General features: G+C 41.3%; 1 protein-coding gene across 2 annotated transcripts in view; it reads right to left on the bottom strand.

Moving 5' to 3' along the window:
* Window positions 1-25,325, bottom strand: part of USP3 (ubiquitin specific peptidase 3) — a 110,331-nt gene that overhangs the window by 6,931 nt on the left and 78,075 nt on the right. For both annotated transcript variants that reach the window (XM_079768046.1, XM_079768047.1), the window contains 6 exons: window positions 24,164-24,277; window positions 20,858-20,971; window positions 15,434-15,580; window positions 8,480-8,586; window positions 7,936-8,016; window positions 212-330 (listed from right to left, as the gene is read on the bottom strand). In XM_079768046.1, the coding sequence (XP_079624172.1) occupies window positions 212-330; window positions 7,936-8,016; window positions 8,480-8,586; window positions 15,434-15,580; window positions 20,858-20,971; window positions 24,164-24,277 (682 nt within the window). The remainder of the gene's footprint in view (window positions 1-211; window positions 331-7,935; window positions 8,017-8,479; window positions 8,587-15,433; window positions 15,581-20,857; window positions 20,972-24,163; window positions 24,278-25,325) is intronic.

The raw sequence follows: 25,325 nt of genomic DNA, 5'->3' as shown, positions 1-25,325 counted from the left end.
AGTGGGAACCTCTCTCCCCTCCACACACTGCAAACTATGATGGGGACACATTTAAGTATGCCTTATCAGAGGGTTTATTTAGCTTTTACTGAAATCACTAGAGACTAATACAGGAGAGATTACATAAAGTTACAGAAATAATTTGCTTTTCATCAGTCATAAAAGCACTGTTCCCTTGAAACTGCATTAGAATTTGAAACTCAACACTTACCTTGGGTAGTTTTTGAATCCAAAACTTTTTAGTGGACTTTTGTTTCTTTTTGCATTTGTGGCACATATATAACTCTGTCTCATCAAGCTCTTCTAGGTCGGTAAAACTGCGAAGACAATCTAAAACCAAATTGATTTTGGCAGCATTACATCAGGAAGCCTTTAATAGAGGCAGTGTACTGTAGAAAAAGACTGAACTTTGAAAGCGAGCAACTTAGGCTCAAATCTCAGCTCTATTAGCTATGGGTGACTGTGGAAAAATCAGCTCTCCTGAGTTACAAAATGAAGATTAAAAAAAATAACAAGCCCTAGCTGGTTTGTCTCAGTGGATGGAGCGTCGGCCTGCAGACTGAAGGGTCCCAGGTTCGATTCCAATCAAGGGTATGTACCTTGGTTGCGGGCACATCCCCAGTGGGGGGTGTGCAAGAGGCAGCTGATCGATGTTTCTCTCTCATCAATGTTTCTAGCTCTCTCTCCCTCTCCCTTCCTCTCTGTAAAAAATCAATAAAACATATTTTTAAAAAAATAACAACAATAATACCTTCTATGAAGAACTGCTGTAAGGGAGACAAATAATGTGTACAAAATGCCTGGCATCATGTCTGACATTTGGTAATGATCAATTAATGATGCTATTTTTTTTCTAGATGGTATTTTTTTTCTAGTTGGTATTATTGTTGTTGGGTTTGCTGTTGTTAATGAGATAGTCTGAATAATTCTGATTTAAAAATATGGTTCCCCTAATGAAATCAAGGTTCAAACAGCAATTTTCTCTCAAAGTTCATAAAAAAATCAACTTTAGATCAAGCAGTTTCAAAGTCATAACTTATTAGAAAATAAACATAGATTACAGAAGGCCACCTTATAGATCTTCCTCCTGTACTGCAATGAATCCTCTGTTCCAGACTTCTTCCAATTCCTTAGATAGACCACATATCTACCTAACTATCTACCAATCTGTCCATCTACTTTTAAAAAAGATCTGTGTGGTCTGGAGCTTGGTAAACTGTGGCTCCAGGCCACAACCAGCCACCTCGGGTTTTATAAATAAAGTTCTGCTGGAGCACAGCAACACCCACTCCTTTATACATTGTCTGGCTGCTTTGATGCTACAACAGCAGGGTTGAGTAGTTGGGACATGGACCTTTATAAAACCTAAAATATTTTTTAAAAATATATTTTTATTGATTTCAGAGAGGAAGGGAGAGAGAGAGAATCATTGATCAGCTGCTTCCTGCACGCCTGCAACCCTGGCATGTGCCCTGACCTCCTGGTTCATAGGTCAATGCTCAACCACTGAGCCATGCTGGCTGGACAAACCTAAAATATTTACTTATCTAGCCTCTAATGAAGCTGCTGTATTTTTGAATATTAATGAATAAAAATGCTTGGATGGTTTACTTTAAAAAACACCCAATTAAAAAATAGGCAAAGTACTTGAACAGACATTTCTCCAGCAAAGATATACAAATGGCTAACATGCACTAGAAAAGATACTCAACTTCATTAATCATTAGGAAATGCAAATCAAAACCACAATGAGTCTTAGCTGGTTTGGCTCAGTTTATAGAGCATCAGCCTGCGGGCTAGATCTCCAGTAGGGGGCATACCGGAGGCAGCCAATCAATGAGTCTCATCACTGATGTTTCTATCTCTCTCTCTCTCTCCCTTGCTCTCTGAAATAAATAAAAATATATTTTAAAAAATGAAATCAATGGAAAAATATCCTCGGGTGAGGATTAAAAAAATAAAAAATATATAAAGTTTAAAAAATAAACAAGACACAATGAGATACATTTTACACTCATGATGGTTATTATTTAAAAAAACACACACAAAAAATGGGAAATAACATGTTATCTAGAATGTGGAGAAATTAGAACCCTCATGCATTGCTGATGAGAATGTCAGATGGTGCAGCCACTGAGGAAACCAGTGTGGTGGTTCCTCAAAAAGTTAAACATAGAATTACCATATGATCTAGCAATTTCACTCCTAGGTCTACACCCAAAAGAATTGAAAGCAGGGACTCAAACAGGCATTTGTACATTTATGTTCAAAACAGCCCTGTTCACAATAGCTAAAAGGTGGAAGCAGCAGGCCCTGCATCACCTGCTCCTTTTCTGCTAATGAAGTCCCCTTCCTCCAGAAACCTTCTATCCCTCAGCTTCTCGCCGTCCCCCAGCATTTCTTGCTTCCCAACATTTTCTTCCTTCTACATTTTGAGAAGCTAAGACTTACAGGGTGACCACAAAAGGGTCCCACCGCCTATTTACACAAGATAGCGCAGAGTTTCCTCCTTTTCATGTGAGGCCATGTGATAAACCAAAACAGAATGAAAGGCCCATCCAAGCATGTCAAAAAAGCAATACAAGCTGAGCCTGGTTTTTCAAGCACTCAGTTTAAAAAATGGTGGCCCAGCTGCCTGTAGGAGCCCTTTTTTCTTTTTACACCTCTCCCTGCGGCTACAACAGGCTCAGGAACCCCACAACTGCTACTGGACCCAGACAATGCAGCAGCCTCACTGTAGGCTGTATCAGGTCAGAAGGCTGGTGTGCCCGGGGCAGCCACTAGGGAATTTCAACAAAGAAGCAACATCATACACTCTCGCTGAGCTAGTGCGGAACTACCACAGTCACCTCCATCTGGGTTTTTAAAAGCTTCTTAAGCTCTTCTGAAAACCTAATGCCCATTTGTAATGGTTTCTATGGGTTAAAAAACAAAACACAAAACATAGTTTTTTCCCTAAAGAGTTCCAACTGCTGCCCCTTTATAAAACAGCTTTTAAATCCGTTTTTAAACAGAAATATTCTTAATGATGGTATTTCTGGACAGTGGGCTTATAAGGAATGGGTGTTTATTTTCCTCTCTGCACTCTTGAATTTTCCTTGTTTGTAATAAGGAAAACCATTATGAAAACACATCCACACACATATCTCTTTAAGAGGAAGACTGCCTCAATACAGCATCTCCTCTACACTCATAGATTTGACAGTTGCCATCTATAATAATAAAAGTGTAATATGCAAATCGGTTGAACAGCCCAACAGCAGAACGACCATCCAGACGACCATGCTATGACACGCACTGGAGCCAGGCCAGCCAAGACGGGCGTGATGCGATTGGTCAGGGGGGCCCCACCATCGCCCCATGATTGCCCCACAGAGGAAGGCCCAGGCCACTCTCTTCGGGGTGACTGATCAGGGGTGGGGGGTGGTGGAGGGGGGCTCTGCGATCCATCGCCCCAAAGAGGGAGGCCCAGGCAACCAACAGGAGGGCTGAGGCGGGTGGGTGGGGCCTCCCTCTGCAGGGCGATTGATCCCGGGGCTCCGGACTGCAAGAGGGCACAGGCTGGGCTGAGGGAACGCCCCCACCACCACCACCACCAACCAAGTGCATGAATTTCATGTATTGGGTCTCTAGTTTTAAATATTTGAAGTCTGACCCTAAATGTACTATAGTAATATTTTGCAGGAGCACAAATATGAATTTCACCTCAAAGCTTATATATGAAAGTGAATTATCTCTAGTAGGTACCCACAGTCACATCTCAGCAAAGCTTTGTTGTTCTCTACTGACCTTCACTTCTCTCATTAAGGACCTCAAGAAGCTGCTTAAATTTTCATTTGTATTTCATGAGGGGGAAAAATGTCTTGGTGGTTTTTGAAACTCCTAAGATTCTCAAAGGTTTCAGGGCATATATTTCACAAATGTCAGTCTTCTACATTATATTAACTGTTAAATAGGATCCCTATGGAAAGCAAGGAATAAAACTGGTTTGTTGAAGTCATTAAGTCATTTTTATGTATTATGTAAATTTAATTTAGCAAAGCAGTAATTGGGAAATATGCATGAATTAATCCACATTTTTATTCCTTTCAAATAAATACCTAATTATAAAGGTGACACAAGTTAAAAAAATTCAAACAATATAAAAGAACACGAAAAAGAAGTCACAATTCCATTTATTCCTGAATCCCATTCCTTAAGATAATCACTGTGAACAGACGGTGTATGCTGTTCAAGAATTTTAATGCTCATACGAATGTCTTTTTATCTTACACAAATGGATTAATTCAATATACATACATCCATGGAGTGTTTTATTCTACAATATTTTGTATTTATCTTTCTGTGCCTGGGCTATTCATCAACTTTAGATTTCTCAATTGCTACATAGTATAATTTATTGAGCCAATGCCCTATTGTTGGGCATATAAATTGTTTCTGATTTTTTGCAGTAACAAAGAATGCTCCAATGAATATCATTTACATATGTTACTGTCTGCATTTGCAAGTGAAATTACTATGTCTAAGGAAATGCCTATTAAAAATGATCACTACCCTCCAAAAACTGTACCAATTTATACTCCTAACACCAGTATGAGAGGCCACTTTCAAAAATTTTCACTAACAACGGCTATTATCTATCATTTTGACCAATTTTGTTTTACTTATACTTGAGAATGTGAGACATTTTTCAGATGTTAAATTGACCATCTGCATATTTTCTTAATATACTTTGCCCAAGTACTCTTTCTCATATATGTTACAAATGTTTGTTTCAAGTTTATTAACTCGATCTGCCAATTTTCTTGTTTGTAGTACCAATCAACCACCTAAGCTGTCTCATGCACTCTCCAGAATGGTCTTAAGAAAGGAAGGTTGGTATTGAAGCATCTGGGATGGGTAATAAGTGCAATGCTTCAGAGAACCATGAATATGACCAATTCGGGCTAGGGGGTGCGAGTGGGGGGACACAGCAAAAAAAAAAAAGGAAAGAAGCCTGAACAAACCAGTGTCTCTTGGGGCTTCCACCAAAGATCATCTGGATTTACTGGGTTTTGTTAAATATTAGGAAATACTTTTTAAATATATACCCACATATTTATATCAAGGAACAGTATTTTTTTTAACTAATGCCAATATTAATACTGTTCTTATTAGAGATATTTCAAAATAAAGTCAATCCAATTTAAATTATATAGTTTTAGGCTCTCTAATTCCTTTAATAATTTAACTTTTACTGATTCCCTCTAACTGATTGAATAATATTTATTTTATGACTAGAGGCCTGGTGCACGAAATTCGTGCACGGGGGGGTAGGGGGTCCCTCAGCCTGGCCTGCACGCTCTCACATTTCGGGACATCCCTTTTATAATCTGGGACCGCTGGCTCCTAACTGCTTGCCTGCCTGCCTGATCACCCCTAACCCCTCTGCCTACCTGCTGATCGCCCCTAACCACTCACCTGCCAGCCTGATCGCCCCTAACCACTCACTTGCCTGCCTGATTGCCCCTAACCACTCTGCCTGCCTGAGCACCCCTAAATGCTCACCTGCCTGCCTGATTGCCCCTAACTGCTTCTGCCTGCCTGCCTAATCACCCCTAACCACTCACCTGCCTGCCTCATTGCCCCTAACCACTCTGCCTGCCTGCCTAATCACCCCTAACCACTCACCTGCCTGCCTCATTGCCCCTAACCACTCTGCCTGCCTGCCTGATCACCCCTAACTGCTCGCCTGCCTGCCTAATCGCCCCTAACCATCTCTGCCTCAGCCCCCCTGCCATGGCTTCATTGGGAAGGACGTCTGGAATGACATCCGGAAGGTCGTTAGGCTTCTGGTCTAATTAGCATATTACACTTTTATTATTATAGATTAAGTTCACCTATATTCACATGCTACAAATATAAAGTATATCTGATATCAAGTATATTGTGATATTTAAAAAATTGATCTCAAGCCAAAAACAGTTTTGGAGAAACACACAATAGCCTATATATTAGGAGGAAGTGGAGTGGATAGGGCTTCCTTAAACTTCTTCTGTACTCCTGTTCAACAGAGACAATCAGCACTCACACAGGTGGGAACAAACTGAAAGCATCTATGAGGGTTGGTTTGCTCTTGTTTCTCAGAGTAGTTCAGTGCCTTTGACAGTCATCTGCTGAGAGATTTCCAGAAACTACCTGAGCAACAGTTCTACAAGCAAAACTCCGCTGCTCCTATTTAACAAGCCAAATGCCGCACAATGCACCTGTGACACAGAGAAGTTTGCCCCACCCCAAACAGCTATATTTTTACTCAGATCAGTTGATTCTAGAGCAGTGCTGACCAGCAGAATTTTCTGCAATAATGGAAATGTTCTGCATCTGTGCTGTTGAATACCATAGCCAATAGCCACATGGTTCTTGAACACGTAAAATATGGCTAGTGCAGGTGAGCAACGAAAAATTTTAAATTTCATTTTAATTGCATTTTAAAAACCACATGCAACTATGGTTGCCATACAAGGCAGTGCAGTTTTCAAATCTCTTCTTTAAAAAACAAACAAACACAAAACCTTCCTGCCTATCTATCTATCTATCTATCTATCTATCTATCTATCTATCTATCTAAAAAGCCAGCGACCAGAACACCATTAACAACTGTAACGACCAGTCATTATGATACCCACTGCGGCCAGCGAACAGCCCACAGGGGTGGGGCCGGCCAGCCAACCTCCCGCTGCCCCTCCCCCCCGGCCAGCCCTGCCCCTGATCGGCCTCCCACCCCAATCGAGGGCGGGGCAGCCGGCCAACCCTCCCATGGCCCCTCCCCCGAGCCAGCCCCACCCTGATCGTCCCACCTACCCCAATAGGAGGTAGAGCCGGCCATCCAACCTCCTGCAGCCCTTCCCTCCAGCCAGCCCTGCCCCCGATAAGCTCCCACCACCCGGATAGGTCCGCAGCCCCTACCCCCAGTCAGCTCCACCCCCGATCGGCCCCCCACTCCAATCAGGGGCAAGGACAGCAAGCCAACCACCCATGGCCCTTCCCCCAGGCCGCTGGCATCCAATTGGCTACCCACCCCATTCGGAGATGGGGCTGGCTGGCCAATCGCCCTCGGCCCCACCCCTCAGTCAACCTGGCTGTGATCAGGCCCCGATCAGGGCCGGCCCGGGCTGGCCTGACCCCACCCATGCACAAATTTGTACACTGGGCCTCTAGTCTAACTATAATTGTGACAATACTCCCTAAAACAGTTAAAGGGAAAAGAATTACTTTTAGTCAACATACAATTTAGGGCAGAAATTATGTTGCTTGCCTTCAGTGTACAGTTGCTTAATGATAGAACATGTACTAGGTCCTCTTTTTTCTATCCTAGTTTCTTCTTTTTATGACTAAAAAGAACAATTATTCATTATAGTGGCTGGTGAAGGATAGGTCTTTTGCCTTGACTAAAGTAGTTAATATTCATCAAGGAAAAAAGTTGTTCAAAATCTTGCAAAGTAAATGTAAATTTTAATATTCTTGCAATTAAAAGTAGGGCCTATGTTTAACCAATGGTAGTATCAACAGATTTCTCACACTATTTGTCATACAAAAGCATAAATAACACCATAATTCATAAAACTTTGCTGAGTGTTCTTTCTTCCTGTGGATGCTAGTGGGATATCCATAGAATAATTCTATTTCATTAGGTCAGAAAAGGTTTTGTTATGAACTTTCACTTTTAAAAGAGAAAAGTGAGAAATGTTTTATGCTTGACCTACTATCTCTGAAAGGCATTCTCATTAAACTGAATTTTTTTGGACAGGAAGAGACATCCAGGTTTGATTTTTGTTAAGTTACAACACAAATTCATTAAAGTGATTAACAACACAGCACATAGTGATGGAACTTACAAATATATTCGGGTATTTCAGAGGGAAAAAAGAATTCTAGGACATTAATTTAATATCTTACCTCGTAATGAACAAACTGGTCCATTTTCTTGATTCTTAGAGCGCTTATTTCTGAATTGACTTGGAATATCTAATGAAAGGTCTTAAAAGGAAATAGGAAAACAACTGTTAAAGTCATATAACTCAAAAAGTAATTTCAAAAATATTAAAATATATATATATACATATATGTATATGTATATGTGTATATATATATATATATATATATATATATATATATATATATATTCCTTTATTCATTTCAGAGAGGAAGGGAGAGGGAGAGAGAGATATAAACATCAATGATGAGATGATGAGAGAATCATTGATCGGCTGCCTCCTGCACGCCCCCTTATTGGGGATTGAGCCCACAACCCAGCCATGTGCCCTTGGCCGGAATCGAACCTGGGACCCTTCAGTCTGCAGGCCGATGCTCTATCCACTGAGCCAAACCAGCTAAGGCAACTGATGTATTTTTAATGATTTATCTTCACTGTCTTAATTTTCATAGGAAATAAAATTATTTTAATACAATATCATATCTCCACATACCAAATATGTCTTACCTAGGAATGGATCAAACTTTCTAGATTCTGTCCCACATATAAGGCAGTTAACCTCATTTTGGAGAATGCCTCCAAATATAGCCGTGACAACTGTAGATGCTCCATTTCTAAAGAAAATCACATAAGAAAACATCTCAGTAAAAAAAAGACAATAATTTGTATTTAAATTACAAAATAATGCAAAAACTTTAAATCTATATAAATGTATTCTAAATAAAAGGGTTAAGCCATTATTTGGCCTTCCCCCCAAGCTGTCTTCCAATCCACTACTTTCTCTAACATTAACTGACACTAGACATTTGCCACTCCTAACAGGAGTCACACTCAAGGCCAGAGAACACCTTCCCCACAATTATATGCTGAAGAAAAGTGGGAACCTCTCATCTTACAGGGAGCTCTCAATTCCTTTACTTTGAACCACTACCTCAATCGGAAGTAGATTTCCATTTTTCAGATGGTCATCTGTCAGGTTTGGGGAAAAAGAAGAAATTTAATACTTATTTAGTAATTACTGGGGGAGTTCTGACTTCACAATTGAAGTGCTGAATGTTACTGTCAACGAGACTTAAAAAGCTCACTTAAAATATTATAAATAACTAGATGCCCAGTGCACGAAATTTGTACACAACGGGGCGAGGGGGGGGGGCGTCCCTCAGCCCAGCCTGCGCCCTCGGAGGATGTCCGACTGCTGGTTTAGGCCCGATCCTCATAGGGCATAAACCGACAGTCAGACATCCCTCTCACAATCTGGGATGCTGCATGCACCAGTGACCATACTTTTCATACAGGTGAAAGGCATCTTGCTGTTGTATGGTCAGCTACATTTTTTTGCCCTGATTATAAAAAGTAATACATAACATGATCCTTCTGAGGCAGTAGTACCATTTTTCTTATGGGTGGAAAAACTGAAGCAGAGAGAAGCTAAGTAATTGGCTTTGTCACACAGTTATTAAGTGTCAGAACCAGGGCTGACCACAAAATGTGCAAGCCAGAGTCTATGCATGTCATTGCTGCATCATCCTGTTTTTTCAGTGTTAGAGCAGCCTTGCCAGGTTTTAATTTTTAAATCTAAGAGACTGTTCCCAATATATAGGGTAGGGTCCCTAGGCCTGGCCAGCGATCAGGGCCAATCTGTGGGATAACTGGTGGGCAGGGCAATTGGGGGGCCTCCCACTGGCACCAGCCTTGGCTGGCGGCCTGGTGCTTCCCGCTGGCTAGCCCTGCCCCCTGATCCCCACCGACAGTCACCTCCCTCTTGGGGGGCAGATGCTCAACGCAGGAGCTGCATTGAGCATCTTCCCCTGGTGGTCAGTGAGCATCACAGCGACCAGTCGTTTTGCCAGTCGTTCTGCTGTTGGATCAATTTGCATATTAGGGTTTTATTATATAGGACTAGAGGCCTGGTGCACAAAATTCGTGCATGGGGGAGGTGTCCCTCAGCCCAGCCTGAACCCTCTCCAATCTGGGACCCCTCGAGGGATGTCCGACTGCCCGTTTAGGCCCGATCCTGGTGGGATCGGGCCTAAACGGGCAGTCGGACATCCCTCTCACAATCCAGAACTGCTGACTCCCAACTGCTTGCCTGCCTGCCTTCCTGATTGCCCCTAACTGCTTCTGCCTGCCTGCCTGATCACCCCCTAACCACTCCCCTGACAGCCTGATGCCTAACTGCTACCCTGCCAGCCTGATTGCCCCTAACTGCCATCCCCTGAAGGCCTGGTCACCCCTAACTGCCCTCTCCTGAAGGCCTAGTCACCCCTAACTGCCCTACCCCGCAGGCCTGGTATCCCCAACTGCTCTCCCCTGCAGGCCTGGGTCCCACCCAACTGCCCTTCCCTGCAGGCCCGGTCACCCCCAACTTCCCTCCTCTGCCGGCCTGGTCACCCCTAACTGCCATCCCCTGCAGGCTTGATCACCACCAGCTGCCATCCCTTGCAGGCCTGGTCCCTACCAACTGCCCTCCCCTTCTGGCCATCTTGTGGTGGCCATCTTGTGTCCACATGGGGGCAGGATCTTTGACCACATGGGGGCAGCCATCTTGTGTGTTGGAGTAATGGTCAATTTGCATATTACTCTCTTATTAGATAGGATAGAGGCCTGGTGCACGTGTGGGGGCCAGCTGGTGCCCTGAATGGTGTCCTGGATCAGGGTGGGGGTTCCCTTGGGGCGTGGGGAAGCCTGGATGAGGGGCCTGTGGTGGTTTGCAGGCCAGCCACGCCCCCGGCGACCCAAGTGGAGGCCCTGGTATCTGGGGTTTATTTATCTTCTATAATTGAAACTTTGTAGCCTTGAGCGGAGCCAAGCCTCCTGCTCACTCCGTGGCCACAGCCATTTTTGTTGGGATTTATTTATCTTCTATAATTGAAACTTTGTTGCCTTGAGTGTAGGCCTGGGCCGGCTAGGGTGGCAGGGAAGCTTGGCTTCCTCCACCCCGGGGGCAACTCAAGCCTCCTGCTCTCTCCATGGCCGCAACCATCTTTGTTGGGTTAATTTGCATACTCGCTACTGATTGGCTGGTGGGCGTGGCTTTGTGGGTGTAGCAGAGGTACGGTCACTTTGCATATTACTCTTTTATTAGATAGGATTCCTTTATGGAGATCAAGAATACACTGCTTTAATAAAAAAAAAAATTTAAGAAAACCAATTGCCCTAATGTTAGTGAACCTCTTGTTGCCTCAACTTCATCAAATGTAAAACAGGAACAATGTCTATTTCCCTCAGAGGCCTGGTGTGAAAATGCAATGAGTTATGTATGTATAGTGCATTTAGGCAAGTGCTTACCAAAAAGAAAGCCCTTAAATAATTAGGATCATACCTGCTTTTTGCTCTTATTTCCTTAAATACATATTTTGAACATGTACCCCACTTTTTTGACAGCTGCGTGGCATGACACAGTATGCACTTAGAATGAACACAAGAACAACTGAGAAAGTGTGGTAGTGAGAGCATCTATCCTGCCTAATAAAAGAGTAATATGCAAATTGACCCTAACTCTGCTACACCCACAAGCCACACCCACCAGCCAATCAGAGCGAGTATGCAAATAAACCCAACCAAGATGGCTACAGCCACAGAGAGCAGGAGGGAGGTTTGGGTTTCCCCGGTAACAAAGGAAGCCAAGCTTTCCGCCTGCCCTTGCTGGTCTAAGCCTCAACTCAAGGCTAAAAAGTTTCAATTATAGAAGGTAAACAAATCCAAATAGAAATGGCGGCAACTACGGAGCTGGAAAGAGCAGGAGGCAAGGGTTGCCCCCCGCAATGGAGGAAGCAAAGCTTCTGCAGCCCTGGCTGGCCTAGGCCTCCGCTCCAGGCTACAAAGTTTCAATTATAGAAGGTGAATTAACCCCAAGAGAAATGGCTGCCGGCCATGGAGAGAGCAGGAGGCTTGGCTCCGCTCCAGGCTACAAAGTTTCAATTGTAGAAGATACATAAATCCCAGATACCAGGGCCTCTGCTTGGGTCGCCGGAGGGCGTGGCCAGCCTGCAAACCACCACAGGCCCTTCACCCAGGCTGCCCCACACCTGAAGGGAACCCTCACCCTGATCCAGGATACCCTTCAGGGCAAACCAGCTGGCCCCCACCCATGCACCAGGCCTCTATCCTATCTAATAAAAGAGTAATATGCAGATTGACCATCACTCTAACACACAAGATGGCTGCCCCCATGTGGTCAAAGATCCTGCCCCCATGTGGACACAAGATGGCTGGCACAAGATGGCCAGAAGGGGAGGGCAGTTGGGAGGGACCAGGCCTGCAAGGGAGGGTAGTTGGGGGCAATCAAGCCCGCAGGGGATGGCAGTTAGGGGTGACCAGGCTGGCAGAGGAGGGAAGTTGGGGGTGACCGGGCCTGCAGGGAAGGGCAGTTGGGTGGGACCCAGGTCTGCAGGGGAGAGCAGTTGGGGGTACCAGGCCTGCAGGGTAGGGCAGTTAGGGGTGACCAGGCCTGCAGGGGAGGGCAGTTAGGGGCAAACACGCTGGCAGGGGAGCAGTTAGGCATCAATCAGGCTGGCAGAGGAGTGGTTAAGGGGTGATCAGGCTGGCAGGCAGAAGCGGTTAGGGGCAATCAGGAAGGCAGGCCGGCGAGCAGTTGGGAGCCAGCAGTCCTGGATTGTGAGAGGGATCCCAGATTGGAGAGGGTGCAGGCTGGCCTGAGGGACACCCCCTACCCTACCCCCCGTGCACGAATTTCGTGCATCGGGCCTCTAGTATATATATAAAAGCCTAAGCGACTGAATGACTGAACAACCAGTCACTATGATGTGCACTGACCATCAGGGGGCAGATGCTCAGTGCAGATGCTGCCCCCTGGTGGTCAATGTGCTCCCACAGTGGGAGCACCACTCAGCTGATCAACAGGCACCAGACACAGGGCTCACGACTCTACCAATCGGGACTGACTGGGCGTGAGCCTGCAGCAGGCACAATGGGGCCAGGATGAGCGGGAGTGGCAGGCAGGAATGGCAGGCGGCATTGGACTGCTGGTTTCAGCCCAATCCCCACAGGCCACGCCGAGGGACCCCGCTGGTGCACAAATCCGTGCACCGGGCCTCTAGTGCTATCATAATAGCACATGCAAAGCACCATTCTAAGTACTTTGTATTTATTAACTCAGTTGACTCACACAACAACTCTATGAGGTAGACATGATTATCCCCATTTCACAGACCAGGAAGCTGAAGTCCAAAAGGTTAAGTAACCTGGCCCAAGGTCACACAGCTAGTCTGGCCTAAGCAACTGTTCTTAACACTATGCTCTTGATGTTAACCAATATAATATTAATGAATACTGAGGTTGTTTCAACATTTTGCTGTCATTAATAGTACTACAACACACACATATCACCCTTTGTGCACTTATATAGCTAACTTCAGCCAGTAAATGCTTCTATGTTAATAGAAATTTGACGTGCTTTCTGACACTTGCAATCAATGATGCTCCTAATACACTGAGCTGTACTTTCTGAACTGCTCTGAATCAACTGCAGTGATGAGATAGGCAATTCTATTATTTTAAACATTTGCTTCCTTTGGCTTCCTTCCTTTACTGGAAAAAGAAATATATTGCAGCTCTATTCTTTTTTTTAAGTTGTTCATAAGATATTTGGCTTTTGTTTAGAAGTTAATCAGAAAGGGAAGATATATTGGGAACTGTAGAACACAATGGCCACTTCAGGTGTTACGTTTAGTATCTGTGTCATAAACAAAAGGCATACCCAAAAAATAACTACTGAAAATAAAGAGACTCTGACTGATCCTTTCATACTGACTCACATACAATGCTGCCTTTAACTTAAAGAGAAACCACTTTATTTCAGAGCAGAACATTTAAACTCAGTGTACTCCTTCCTTTATCATTTCTGCCTCTGAGAAAAGGATACCAATCAAGTCAAAATACAAAACAAAATTTTTCATTTAATACTATTTTTAATTTGGTGCTAGCAGCAAGAACAATTCTCCCAGACATAGGTAATTCCTTTTCTTTTTTTTAATTAAAAAAATTTTTTTATTGAGTTTAGAGAGAGGAAGGGAGAGGGATAGAGAGATAAAAAGGTCGATGAGAGAGAAACATTGATATTGAGCTCGCAACCCAGGCATGTGTCCTGACCGACCGGGAATCGAACTACCAACCTCTTGATTCTTGGGTCGACACTCAACCACTGAGCCACACCTGCAGGCAGGCCCTTCCCTTTCTGTACTAGATTCTAACTGGAACCATAGCTAAGTAGGACCTGGAAGGTCAAACATTTGAGAAGTATGGAAATTCATATTGGTTACCCTTCTCTGACACAGCCAGATCAGCTATGAGGCTGCTAAGTCATTAAAAAGACCTTATCTTACTAAATCAGACTTAGCAACTTACAGGCAATACTACAACAACTTCTATATATTTCCTATTCTTTCTTTCTTTTGGGAGTTCATCTTATAAATCCTTTTCCTATATAGGTCAACACAAACTTTTCAAAAATACAAACAGAAGAAAACTACAATTAACTAATATCCAGGCTCAAATATCATAAAACATCTATTTCTCAAGCAAAATAAATGTAATAATCTCAATGTCTATTCTGGGTTATTAGTACTTGAAAAAGCAATCCAAAAGGTTTATTTTGTTCATATTGAAAGGTAAGAAAAATCTTCAAGAACTTACACATTCCTCAATTTCAATCAAGAACAGATATACTTAAAGAAAATTCAAGTCCAAAAAGAGGCATTAGGAAAATTCACATTCAAATATTTTAAGCCTTTGTTTTCAGTGAACAAATATAATTACTTTTTTCCCCTTGAGCACATTTTATTTTTTTCTCTTTTTTTCTTGTTTAAAATATTACATATAGTAGTACATATATCTCTTTTTTTCCCCATTGACCTTCTCCCAGCCTTTTTTTTTTTTTAATATATTTTATTGATTTTTTACAGAGAGGAAGGGAGAGGGATAGAGAGTTAGAAACATCAATGTGAGATAAACATCGATCAGCTGCCTCCTGCACACCTCCTACTGGGGATGTGCCCGCAACCAAGGTACATGCCCTTGACTGGAATCGAACCTGGGACCTTTCAGTCCACAGGCCGACGCTCTATCCACTGAGCCAAACCAGTTAGGGCTATAATTACTTTTAATATACAAAAATTAACTCTTTGAGCCATTCTTCAGTACATTTGGAGGAAAACTTTTAAGTGCTAAATTGTACAAATATTTTCTTTTCTTTTTTCCAAGTTTTAAAATGATCTATCCCAAATAACAATCAGAACTGCACCAAGATGCAAATACAAGATGCCTCTGGTCTGGAAGTGAGAGGCAGGTGCCAGCCAGTCCACTGGTCACAAAGTTCAAGAGCAAACATTTTCAGCAAAGATTAAGGAAAACTCTCCGCCTTCCATTATAAATCTAACAAACAATAACACCAACAGAAATATGTGAGGTTCTTCTAAAACAGCCAAGGAAACTAAATCTTACATGCAACATTTGTTACTTGCAGACAGGGTAGAATTCTCCTGCAGAATTGGTGAGCAGGAAACACCATTGAAACCGCCCTGGAGTTCCAAGTGCAGGTGGTCCAAAAGGTAGCGCATGAATTCATGGGCATCCTGCTGCTGATAGCCCCTGAAACAAACAGAAACAGTCTGTCATGGGGGAGGCTCCACCTGCCCAGCCAAACCCACAAGAGGGCAAAGCGTGGGGCGGAGATAGAGCCCCGCGCTCAGAGCTCAGACACAGGGAGGCTCCTGGAGACTTTTCATCCCCACGTGCTCCATGTTTTACACACAAAATTTCTCAACAAGAAAAATAATTCTACTGTTTGAAAATATGAAATATTAGAGCTAATTGGACTTGTAGTGATCTCAACTGACCCCACTTTAGAGATGAGGTAAAAAAGGGGGGTGAGGGTGTGATTTGCCTAAAGTCCTGCAGAGACAGAGCTGTAACCTATGTCTCTCTCCTGGATGGACTCTGAATCTTCCCACTGCCACACTGGCCCCTCCAGAAGATGCTCAACTGTTAAAATTTCACATCTTAACCTCACCATAAAACTAGATCTAAACCATCACCACATGAAATAAGGAATCTAAAACTAATTCTTTAGATTGAAAGATACTAATTTTTAAGCACTGGCTGAAAGGAAAAGAAAAATTTTCTAAAAAGTTAAAAAGACATCTAACATTCTATACCTAAATCCTAATCTCGATTCCAAAGACATTTTTAAATAAACACCTTTAAAAATGCATTGACTCATACACAATTATTCTCTATCCTAAAATTTGAATATATATAGCAGCATATTCTTAGGTTACTTCTTCCACTGTATTCAGATAGGAAATTACATGGAATTCTTATACTAATGCAGATCGATGACAAGTAAACAGAAATGAAGGCTGACAGAAAATAAAGCTGATACAACTGGAAGGTCACACAGGTTTATGTAGATAAAATAAATCAAGCAATGAAATACAAGGTATTTGCATAAAACTGTTGATGGAAAAGACTTCTGCCTACATTTTGCCAGCATGGAAGGTTCTCTTTAATCTATCCTCTAAATCTCAAGGTTTTCTGGCTTGGTCTTGAGTCAAAACTTCCACCGCTCTCCCAGGCAATGGTTCCATAAACAAAATTTCTTTCAACCAGAGATTCCCTCAATCTATATTTTCCCCCTTTTCCTGAAATTTCTCCTGGAAAGAAGAAATTATGAAAATAGTCTGCCTAATCAATGGAACTTAAATCAGAAGTCACTTTAGCACTACATTATAACTTTCTCTGAACTACTTAGCTACTAATTATCAGTATGTGTTCAAATATTTCTTCTAAGATTCATATGAATAAATGTTAACATTCACAGTCAAAACTATTCATTCAAAGTTGGTAGTTCCTTTATGTACCTAAGGAGATGCTTTAAACCTTTTCAATACAACATCCTTTTTTTTTTTTTTTCATAACTCAAAGGTATTATTACTACTTTAGGACATGTGTGAAGTTCTACACATATAAAAATAGTTTCGTTCCTTCACCAAAATAACCTGATATCTAATAATCATGTTTCTAAAATGGATTATGAAAAACCAGTCAGTACTTTGTAGTTATGCCAATTTGCATTTTCATCAAATACGTTTAAAAAATTATGTTCCTAATGTATACTAATGAATGTTTCCAACCACACCATGATTTTATATTCTTTTATCAAAATAGATTATATTCTGTTTATTTTTTACCATTGGAAACACATTTTTTACCTACATGAGATCATGGAACACTCAGCATTTTTATAAAGGTAAGTTATGGGTTTTTGTTTTAATGTGTAATCTTTACCAGAAAACAGTCTCTTTTAAGACTAGGAAAATTTTCTGATTCTGACTAGAGACATTTACAATTCCATTTTTAAACATTTAAATAAAACCTTTTATTGAATTATCTGGAAGTCTTAATATTATTTAGTATGTTAAATTCAACAAACTTCAGTTAACTTTTTAATTATTTGCCAAATATACAATATGAGCTTCAGAGTTTCCTCTGTAGTCAACTTAGGTTTCTCTTGTTTGTTAATCACATTAAAGGAAACACTGCTCTCATTTGGGTGCAGTATTTGTGTTTTGTATACAGATTATTTCATGGATGTCACCCAAACATGTTTGTGAGTTATTGAGGAAATGGGTATATGAAGAACCCACTGGCATCTCTGACAGAGCAGAAATGAGAGAAGACAGAGGGAAATAAAAGTGGTTCCAATTATAGCACTTCCTTATCTTCACTTGTTTTACCTTAAAAATGACCTCCTTCTCCTTAATGTCTACAGAAAATCTGTGTCCTAAAGATGCTGTGAGAAATAACTGTTGGAGAGCACACTGCAAATATAAAAAGCCTGAAGGGTCATGAACCATCCCTTCTGAATGAGAGGCTGAGAAGGGCAATACTGAAGCACAATGGATAGGCACATGGGGCAACTGGCTCTTCACAACAATTTTTGGCACAATGAGGCAACCCATATTTACCCAAATCTTTAAAAGAAAGAAATGCCCCAATAAAGAATGAATGAAGAAAATGTTACTTTGCCCTGGCTGGTGTGGCTCAGTTGGTTGGGCATCTTTCCATGTACCAGGAGGTTGCCGGTTCCATTCCTGGTCAAGGGCACATGCCTGGATTGCAGGCTTGATACTCGGTAGGGGGCATGCAGGGGGCAGCCGATCAATGCGCTCTCACATCGATGTTTCTCTCTCTGGCTCTCAAAATCAACAAACTATTCTTTAAAAAAACACACACAAAAAAAACCAAAATCATGCTCACAGTCGGGCTACAGAAAATATAAAGGGAAGAGATGTGGGCAGATTTAGAGAAAAAGTAGAATTCTACTGAATAAAAGTTTCATAATGTTTCTAAACTCCCAATTAAGAATGAGGGACCTGAGTCATCACGGGGACCAAGCAGAACAGTATGGAGTTAGTTGCTGGCCTCACTCAGGCACGTGGACAAATTACTGTTAAAAGATCTATCATTAACCAACCCTACAAAGACCTGGTTCTCATACTGGTCCTGACATCTACTTGCTGTACAAGACTGAACACATTGCTCCTCCTCTGTCTCATTGCTGTCTTCTTTAAAATGGGGCTAACACTTCCTACCTTGACAGGAATTTTGTTGTGCTTTTTAATGAAGATCAGATATAAAAGACCTAAAGTGCTAGGCACATAGTAGGCATTCAATAAATGACAACTAGCCCTAGCTGGTTTGGCTCAGTGAATAGAGTGTCAGCCTGTGGACTGAAGGGTCCCAGGTTCGATTCCAGTCAAGGGCATATGCCCAGGTTGCGGGCTCAATCCCCAGTAGAGGGCGTGCAGGAGGCAGCCAATCAATGATTCTCTCTCATCACTGATGTTTCTATTGCTCTCCCTTCCTCTCTGAAATCAATAAAAATATATTTTAAAAATAAAAAAATAACTATTTTATACAATAAAACATAAAGATTAAATCCTATCAACAGTCTAACTAGGTATGTCAGAAATTTTATATTAAGTCCAAACCAGATCAGTAGTAACTTAACAATCATTTTCACCTTTCCTACTTAAGAGCCAAGAAATCTTAAAGTTCTTATAAAATTAGTCTCTCCTGAGAGGAGATTTAAATGGCATGATATACATAAAAGAAGTTTCCTTCAAAACAAAGATCAGGGGTAACAATAGTCCATCACAACAACTTACAGTTCTTTGAAGTTATTACCTTTTAAACATTTCTTTATACGACCCATATATCTAAATAGAGCAAGATTTATGCTAAGTTTCACTAAAGCATGCTGATTTAGTTTAAAACAACAAAGCAAGGAGAGGGATGTACATTAGGTGCCTAAATCATGAGTAGTAAAAACCATGATTGCTTCAGGATAAAATCAACAAGGTGGTAATAGCTATGTCAAACACCTGCAGTGCCCCAAATCTGCTATTACCTGAAGTGCTAGGGCTGATGAATAAAATAGGACTAAGATAGGAGGGGAGGTAGGGTTAGTCAGCAGGGCTCTTTCCCTACTCAAGAGAGGCTAGACAGCGAGCACAGAAAACACAGGGACTCTGAAGCCACATTAGGATGGGACCCAGCAACCTTCTGGAAAGTGAATCCCAATGGACTTGACTACAGTCTCCTAAAATCTTCAGGACCCAGAGCAGAACTGTGGATATAATACCATAGACATCTACTGATTACATTTGAATTTTTTTAGTTGAAATAACAAGATAGTGTATGATAGTAATTATTCTTTATAAGGTTTTGAAAGAATCAAGGAAATTTTGTCCAGTATGTTTTCCTAGAGCACATTAAATAATTCATAAGGGCTTTAAAAAGAAACTTTACTGTTAAGAGAATTAAAGATATCCCCTCTTCTCTTCTCCCACTGCCCCCACACCCGTTTCCTGCCCCACCCCAGGCTTTCACCACCCTATGCATATACAGGCAATGTATATGCATATAAATTCTTTGGTTAATCTCTTCTCACCCCCTTCCCCCGCTTCCCTCTGAGATTTGTCAGTTTGTTCCATGTTTCCATGCCACTGGTTCTGTTTTATTCATCAGTTTATTTTGTTCATTAGATTCCACATATAAGTGAGATCATGTGATATTTGTCTTTCTCTAATTGGCTTATTTCACTTGGCATAGTAATCTCCAGGTCCCTCCATGCTGTCTCAAAGGGTAATAGATCCTTCTTTTTTACTGCTGCATAGTATTCCATGGTATAAATGTACCACAGCTTTTTTATCCACTCATCTACCAATGGGAACTAATAATCAGAGAGATGCAAATTAAAATGACAATGAGTTATCATCTCACACCTGCCAGAATGCCTACCATCAATCAATTAACAACAAGTGTTGGCGAGGATGTGGAGAAAAGGGAACCCTAGTACAGTGCTGGTGGGAATGCAGACTGGTGCAGCCACTATGGAAAAACAGTGTGGAGATCCCTCAAAAAATTAAAAATGTAACTGACATTTGACCCAGTGATCCCACTTCTAGGAATATATCCTAAGAATCCTGAAACACCAATCTGAAAGAATATATACACCCCTATGTTCATAGTTATTTATAATAGCTAAGACATGGAAACCAGGCTTTGTTTTTATAGCAACAAAATACCCTACCCCAGTGGTCAGCAAACTCATTAGTCAACAGAGCCGCAGTTTGCCGACCACTGCTACCCTTTGTTAAAAACATTCAAATATCTATTATTTGAACAAACATTTGTCTAGTCAGATATATCCAACTTCTGTTCTCCTCCTTAAAAAAAAAAAAAAAAGAGCAAAACCAGTCTTTACTATTTAGAATACCACCATTTCATTGGAAATTGTTTCAGGAACAGTATAAAGACTAATATTAATGTTTTAAGTATCTTTCGTTAAATAATACTTACCTAAAATTTGGCATAATCTTCCAAACAACATAGAATAAGGACTCTGGGCTAAATGCAGTTTGGCTACCTTGCCATAAAGCACATAGTGTCTTTCTAAACTCTTCCACCAAAGACCTGCAAAAGAGGAAGGGACAAGACCCTGCGTGTTAATGAGAGGCTATTATTTCAATGCATAATGTCAACTGTCTAAAGTTCACAATAAATTAAACAATAAAAACATAAAGAGGGCCTGGTCTCTTCTGAGCTAAGTCTGACAATTAAGTAAAAGCATTTCAAAAATTAATGTAAATAGCAGTAATTACTGACAAAACCAGTTTTGTAACCATATGGCGAAGTCTGTGCCAAAATACTGTCATACTTGAACAATAAAGCAATGGGTAAGTTACAAACCAAATTATTTAAGAATATACATTTTTAAAACTTCAAATCTTCATTTCTCCTTCTTGCCCCTCACTAGGAGCACTTCTCTGCCTCAGAGAGTCCATCCGACCACAAAGCTTCAACGTTCGGCTCCATACTAATGACTCTCAAAAATCCAAATCTAAAAGCCGCATTTTCTCATGACCACTTTTATTCAGGTTTCTCCGGCTTCCAACAGGAATTTTCCATTGAATGTCCTTTTGCCACTTCAAACTCAACGTGCACTGAACCTGCTCTCTGTACTCTACCTAATGTCCCCCAATATCCATTCTCATCTTCTCCGTAGGAATAAAACTTCCTTTTTTCCCTTTGGCACATGAATTCCTGGAATAAAAAACTTTGAGTGTGTTTAAATTCTGAGAAATTTCCTTAAAGAGAAATAGTCCTTATTAACCCTTCCTGCCTCCTTCTAGCTGGAATGAGGATGAACTGGTGGCACTCCAGCACCGTCTTGGACTGTGTGGCTGAGAGCCCCATCCCAGGGCTGATGGCACAGAGAGCGAGAAAGAGCCTAAAGACTGTGTGAAACAGTCCTAGACAGAAACTTCTAACTTTTCCATGATAAAATAAATCATGGATGTTTAAGTCACAGTTAATTTTGATTATCTATGCATGTAGCTAAATTGATACACCTCCTCAACTTCAATGACTATATCTGTCAATACAACTACCATACTCATGGATAGCTAATTGATGACTCAGGGAATCTCAGTATCTTCTTTCTCAACCCGTTATCCTGTAGGTCCCTAGAATACAAAGCATATTTTTTACTTAGTACCTGAACTTGTTTGAGGAATTCTCCACCTTAGTCTTGGTGAGAGGCAGAGCCTGTCTCCCACTATGGAAGCTGGAAAGTCCAGATACTTGCTTTCCCAGCCTATCCCTCCACCCTCACTGCAGGAATCAGGTACAGGGCCTGGGCTCTGCCTATCTGAAGCAGGTGTTAGTGATGCAAAGAAGCTGGGACAGTACCAAATCCTTTCTGGTGGCAAAAATCATCACCTGTAGTTCACCAAGCACCCAGATCCAGCAGTGCCAGCAGTGGGAGCTCGAGTTGCACTGGGCAGCAAAAGCAGTGATGTTTTCATGGGGAAGTTCTGTGGAGTGACTGTGGCTTTGGTTCTAGATGCCCAGACTTCATACCTGATTTTCTACCCATCCAGTAATGGTTAGCACACCAATTAGACCTTCAGTAAATTCCTTTTCTGCTTAACATAGCCAGAAGCAATTTCTACAGTTTGTAACTAAACCCTGAATGATATTAATGCATCAAGTACTACTCACTCTTCCCTTAAGTTTTGTGCACATGCATTTTTTCCTCTACATTTCTCTGCTATCCCCTCCAACCCAATCCTCCTATGTAATAAAAGGCTAATATGCAAATTGTCCCCTTGACCCGGAGTTCGACACGAAGTTCTACCAGGGTCGGGGCCAGCTGGCCAATGGCCTGCAGCCCCTCCACCCGGCCGGACTGCCACTGATTGGCCGCCCCCTACCCCTATCAGGGCAGGCCAGCCAGACCCCATCTGTGCATGAGTTCATGCACCTGGCTTCTAGTTACTATGGAGTGTGAAGACTCCCTGAATGCAGGCATTTTCCAGTTCATCCTATATGCTGTTATCTAAGTGAACTCTTGTTTTAATATATGTTTATTGATTTCAGAGAGGAAGAGAGAAAGAGAGAGAGAAACATCAATGATGAGAGAGAATCATTGATCAGCTGTCTTCTGCACGCCCCCTATTGGGGATCATGCCCACAACCCAGGCATGTACCCTGACCATGAACTGAACCATGACCTCCTGGTTCATAGGTCAATGCTCAATCACTAAGCTATGCCGGCCAGGCAAAGTAAACTCTTAAAACACCACTTCCGGTGATGTCATTCCATCCCTCTCCAATGCCTGGCTTTAAAGTTGCCCCATATTTTGGCTCTAACCATACTGGTATACTCATCTAACATGGTCTATCCTATTCTCCCTCAGCCACCTAGGCAGAACAGTGCCAGATTATAAAACAGCTTTTTGGAATGTGTGGGATGGGAGTGTGGGTATGGGATGGGCAGGCAAGGAAAACATTACATTAAAAACATACACAGATGCCCTAGCTGGTTTGGCTCAGTGGATAGATCAGCCAATCAGCCCACGTACTGAAGGGTCCCAGGTTCGATTCCAGTCAAGAGCACGTACCTTGGTTGCAGGCTCCCGGCCCTAGTTGGGGGCATGTGGGAGGTAACCAATGGATGTTATCTCTCTCACATCGGTGTTTCTCTCTGTCTCTCCCTCTCCCTTCTACTCTCTCTAAAAATCAATGGGAAAAATAATTTCGGGTAAGAAAAAAACAAAAACAAAAAAACACCAGATTATAAACCATAGACCTGTTGCAGTAATGGTAAGATATGAAAAATTGTGCCCCTTACAATCATGATAATATGATAGATCTTCTAAACCCCAAATAGTGTGTGGCTGCACTGAATAGATATTGGTTCTCAATAATCACTAGTCAATTCTTCCCCTCTTCATGTCAATGAAAAATTAACTGTATTGCCCAAGACAGGTTTACCTAATAATATCAGACAAGTCAATTCACAAAGACTAGTGATATTAATGCTGGTCTACACCTAAAACTGTATTTCATATATAGACATCAGTTTTAGAATGTCCAAATTCACAAAGACTCAGTAAGTAGAGTGCTAAATTTATTCTGCCTTTTAGGTAAATACATATAAAAGAATTTCAACAATTATTAAGATTATCTGCTAGATACTTAAACACAACTTTTAGAAGAGTTTTTTTTAAATGTATGTGCCTGTGAACTCACATATGCAATGGAAATCACTAGTCTTTTGTTTTGTATCAAAGCCAGAAAGGAGATAGTCTTAGAACTCACACATTGTTATCCCCTTGGCTCCTGGTGTGGTATGTTCGCCTTCCTGCCGTCTTCCCATTCCTTAATTCCACAGCAGGCAGTTCTTTGAAATAACAGCAAAACTGTTCAATGTTACTATTTAAAAAGGAAGGGAAGAAAATTATTTTTTTTAATTTACTGTAAAGAAAGTTCTATGAAACCTACATATGGATTTTGTGAAAACACAATCTCAACTTTTCATTTAAATTGTACTCAATGTATTGTCTTGCACTGGGTATCTTCATTAAGTTCCCACATTTATACTAAGTATAAATAGATGACTGCAGAAATGAACAAAAATCTTAAAACAAAATCTGTTTAAAAAAATCCTCAATCTCCCCTCCCCACACATCTTTAGAAATGGTTGTCACCATTTCTTTCTTCTCAGGGTGTTTGTAGGTGGTCAACAATTCCCTCAAATAAAAACAACCCATAGAACCAAACATACTGTTTAGATAGACTATATAGAGTAACAAGGAGGATTCAGTAGTGCCTAAAATGTCTTCTTTGGGCAAACTGGATAAGCTAACAGTACCTTTAAGAAGAAATAAAATATGGCTTCTGCTTTATTCCCAAGGTGGTCTTGGGAAGATAATTTATTCTGACTTTTGATAGCTCATTAAAATCTAAAAGTACACAACTTTCAAAATAATTTATTCTATACAACTTAGGGCAGCCTTCTTGGCCATTTTATTTTTACTGCTTATCTTACATTCTGAAGATCTTCTAAACATCCAATCTTATGACTACACTTAAGACTCAACTAATGTTTCAAATAAGTTTTCTGAACAAGGTTCCTTGTAGCCCAGGAGTCTGCAAACTACAGCCCACACACCATATCTGGCCCTGGGCCAGTGAGCTTTTACATTTTAAAACAGAGGTTTAAAAATGGGGTGGGGGGAGGGCATGGTTGAGGGGAGAAGAATATGTGAGAGACTGTATGTGGCAGGCAAAGATTAAAAATATTTATTTAATTTGGCCTTTTACAGAAGAAATTTCATGGTCTCTGCTCTTGCCTATTCAAGAAGCAATAGAAAATAAACAATAACTGCTATCAGTTATTTAATGCAAGGTACTTTTCTAATAAGCACTTTATATAAATTACATTCTATACTACCCAATTACCCTGTGAGGTAGAATTATT

Source organism: Cnephaeus nilssonii (genome assembly GCF_951640355.1).
Source record: "Cnephaeus nilssonii genome assembly, chromosome: 4".
Lineage (NCBI taxonomy): Eukaryota > Metazoa > Chordata > Mammalia > Chiroptera > Vespertilionidae > Cnephaeus > Cnephaeus nilssonii.
Note: the sequence above shows the minus strand (reverse complement) of the source record. Positions and strands in the feature narration are given on the sequence as shown.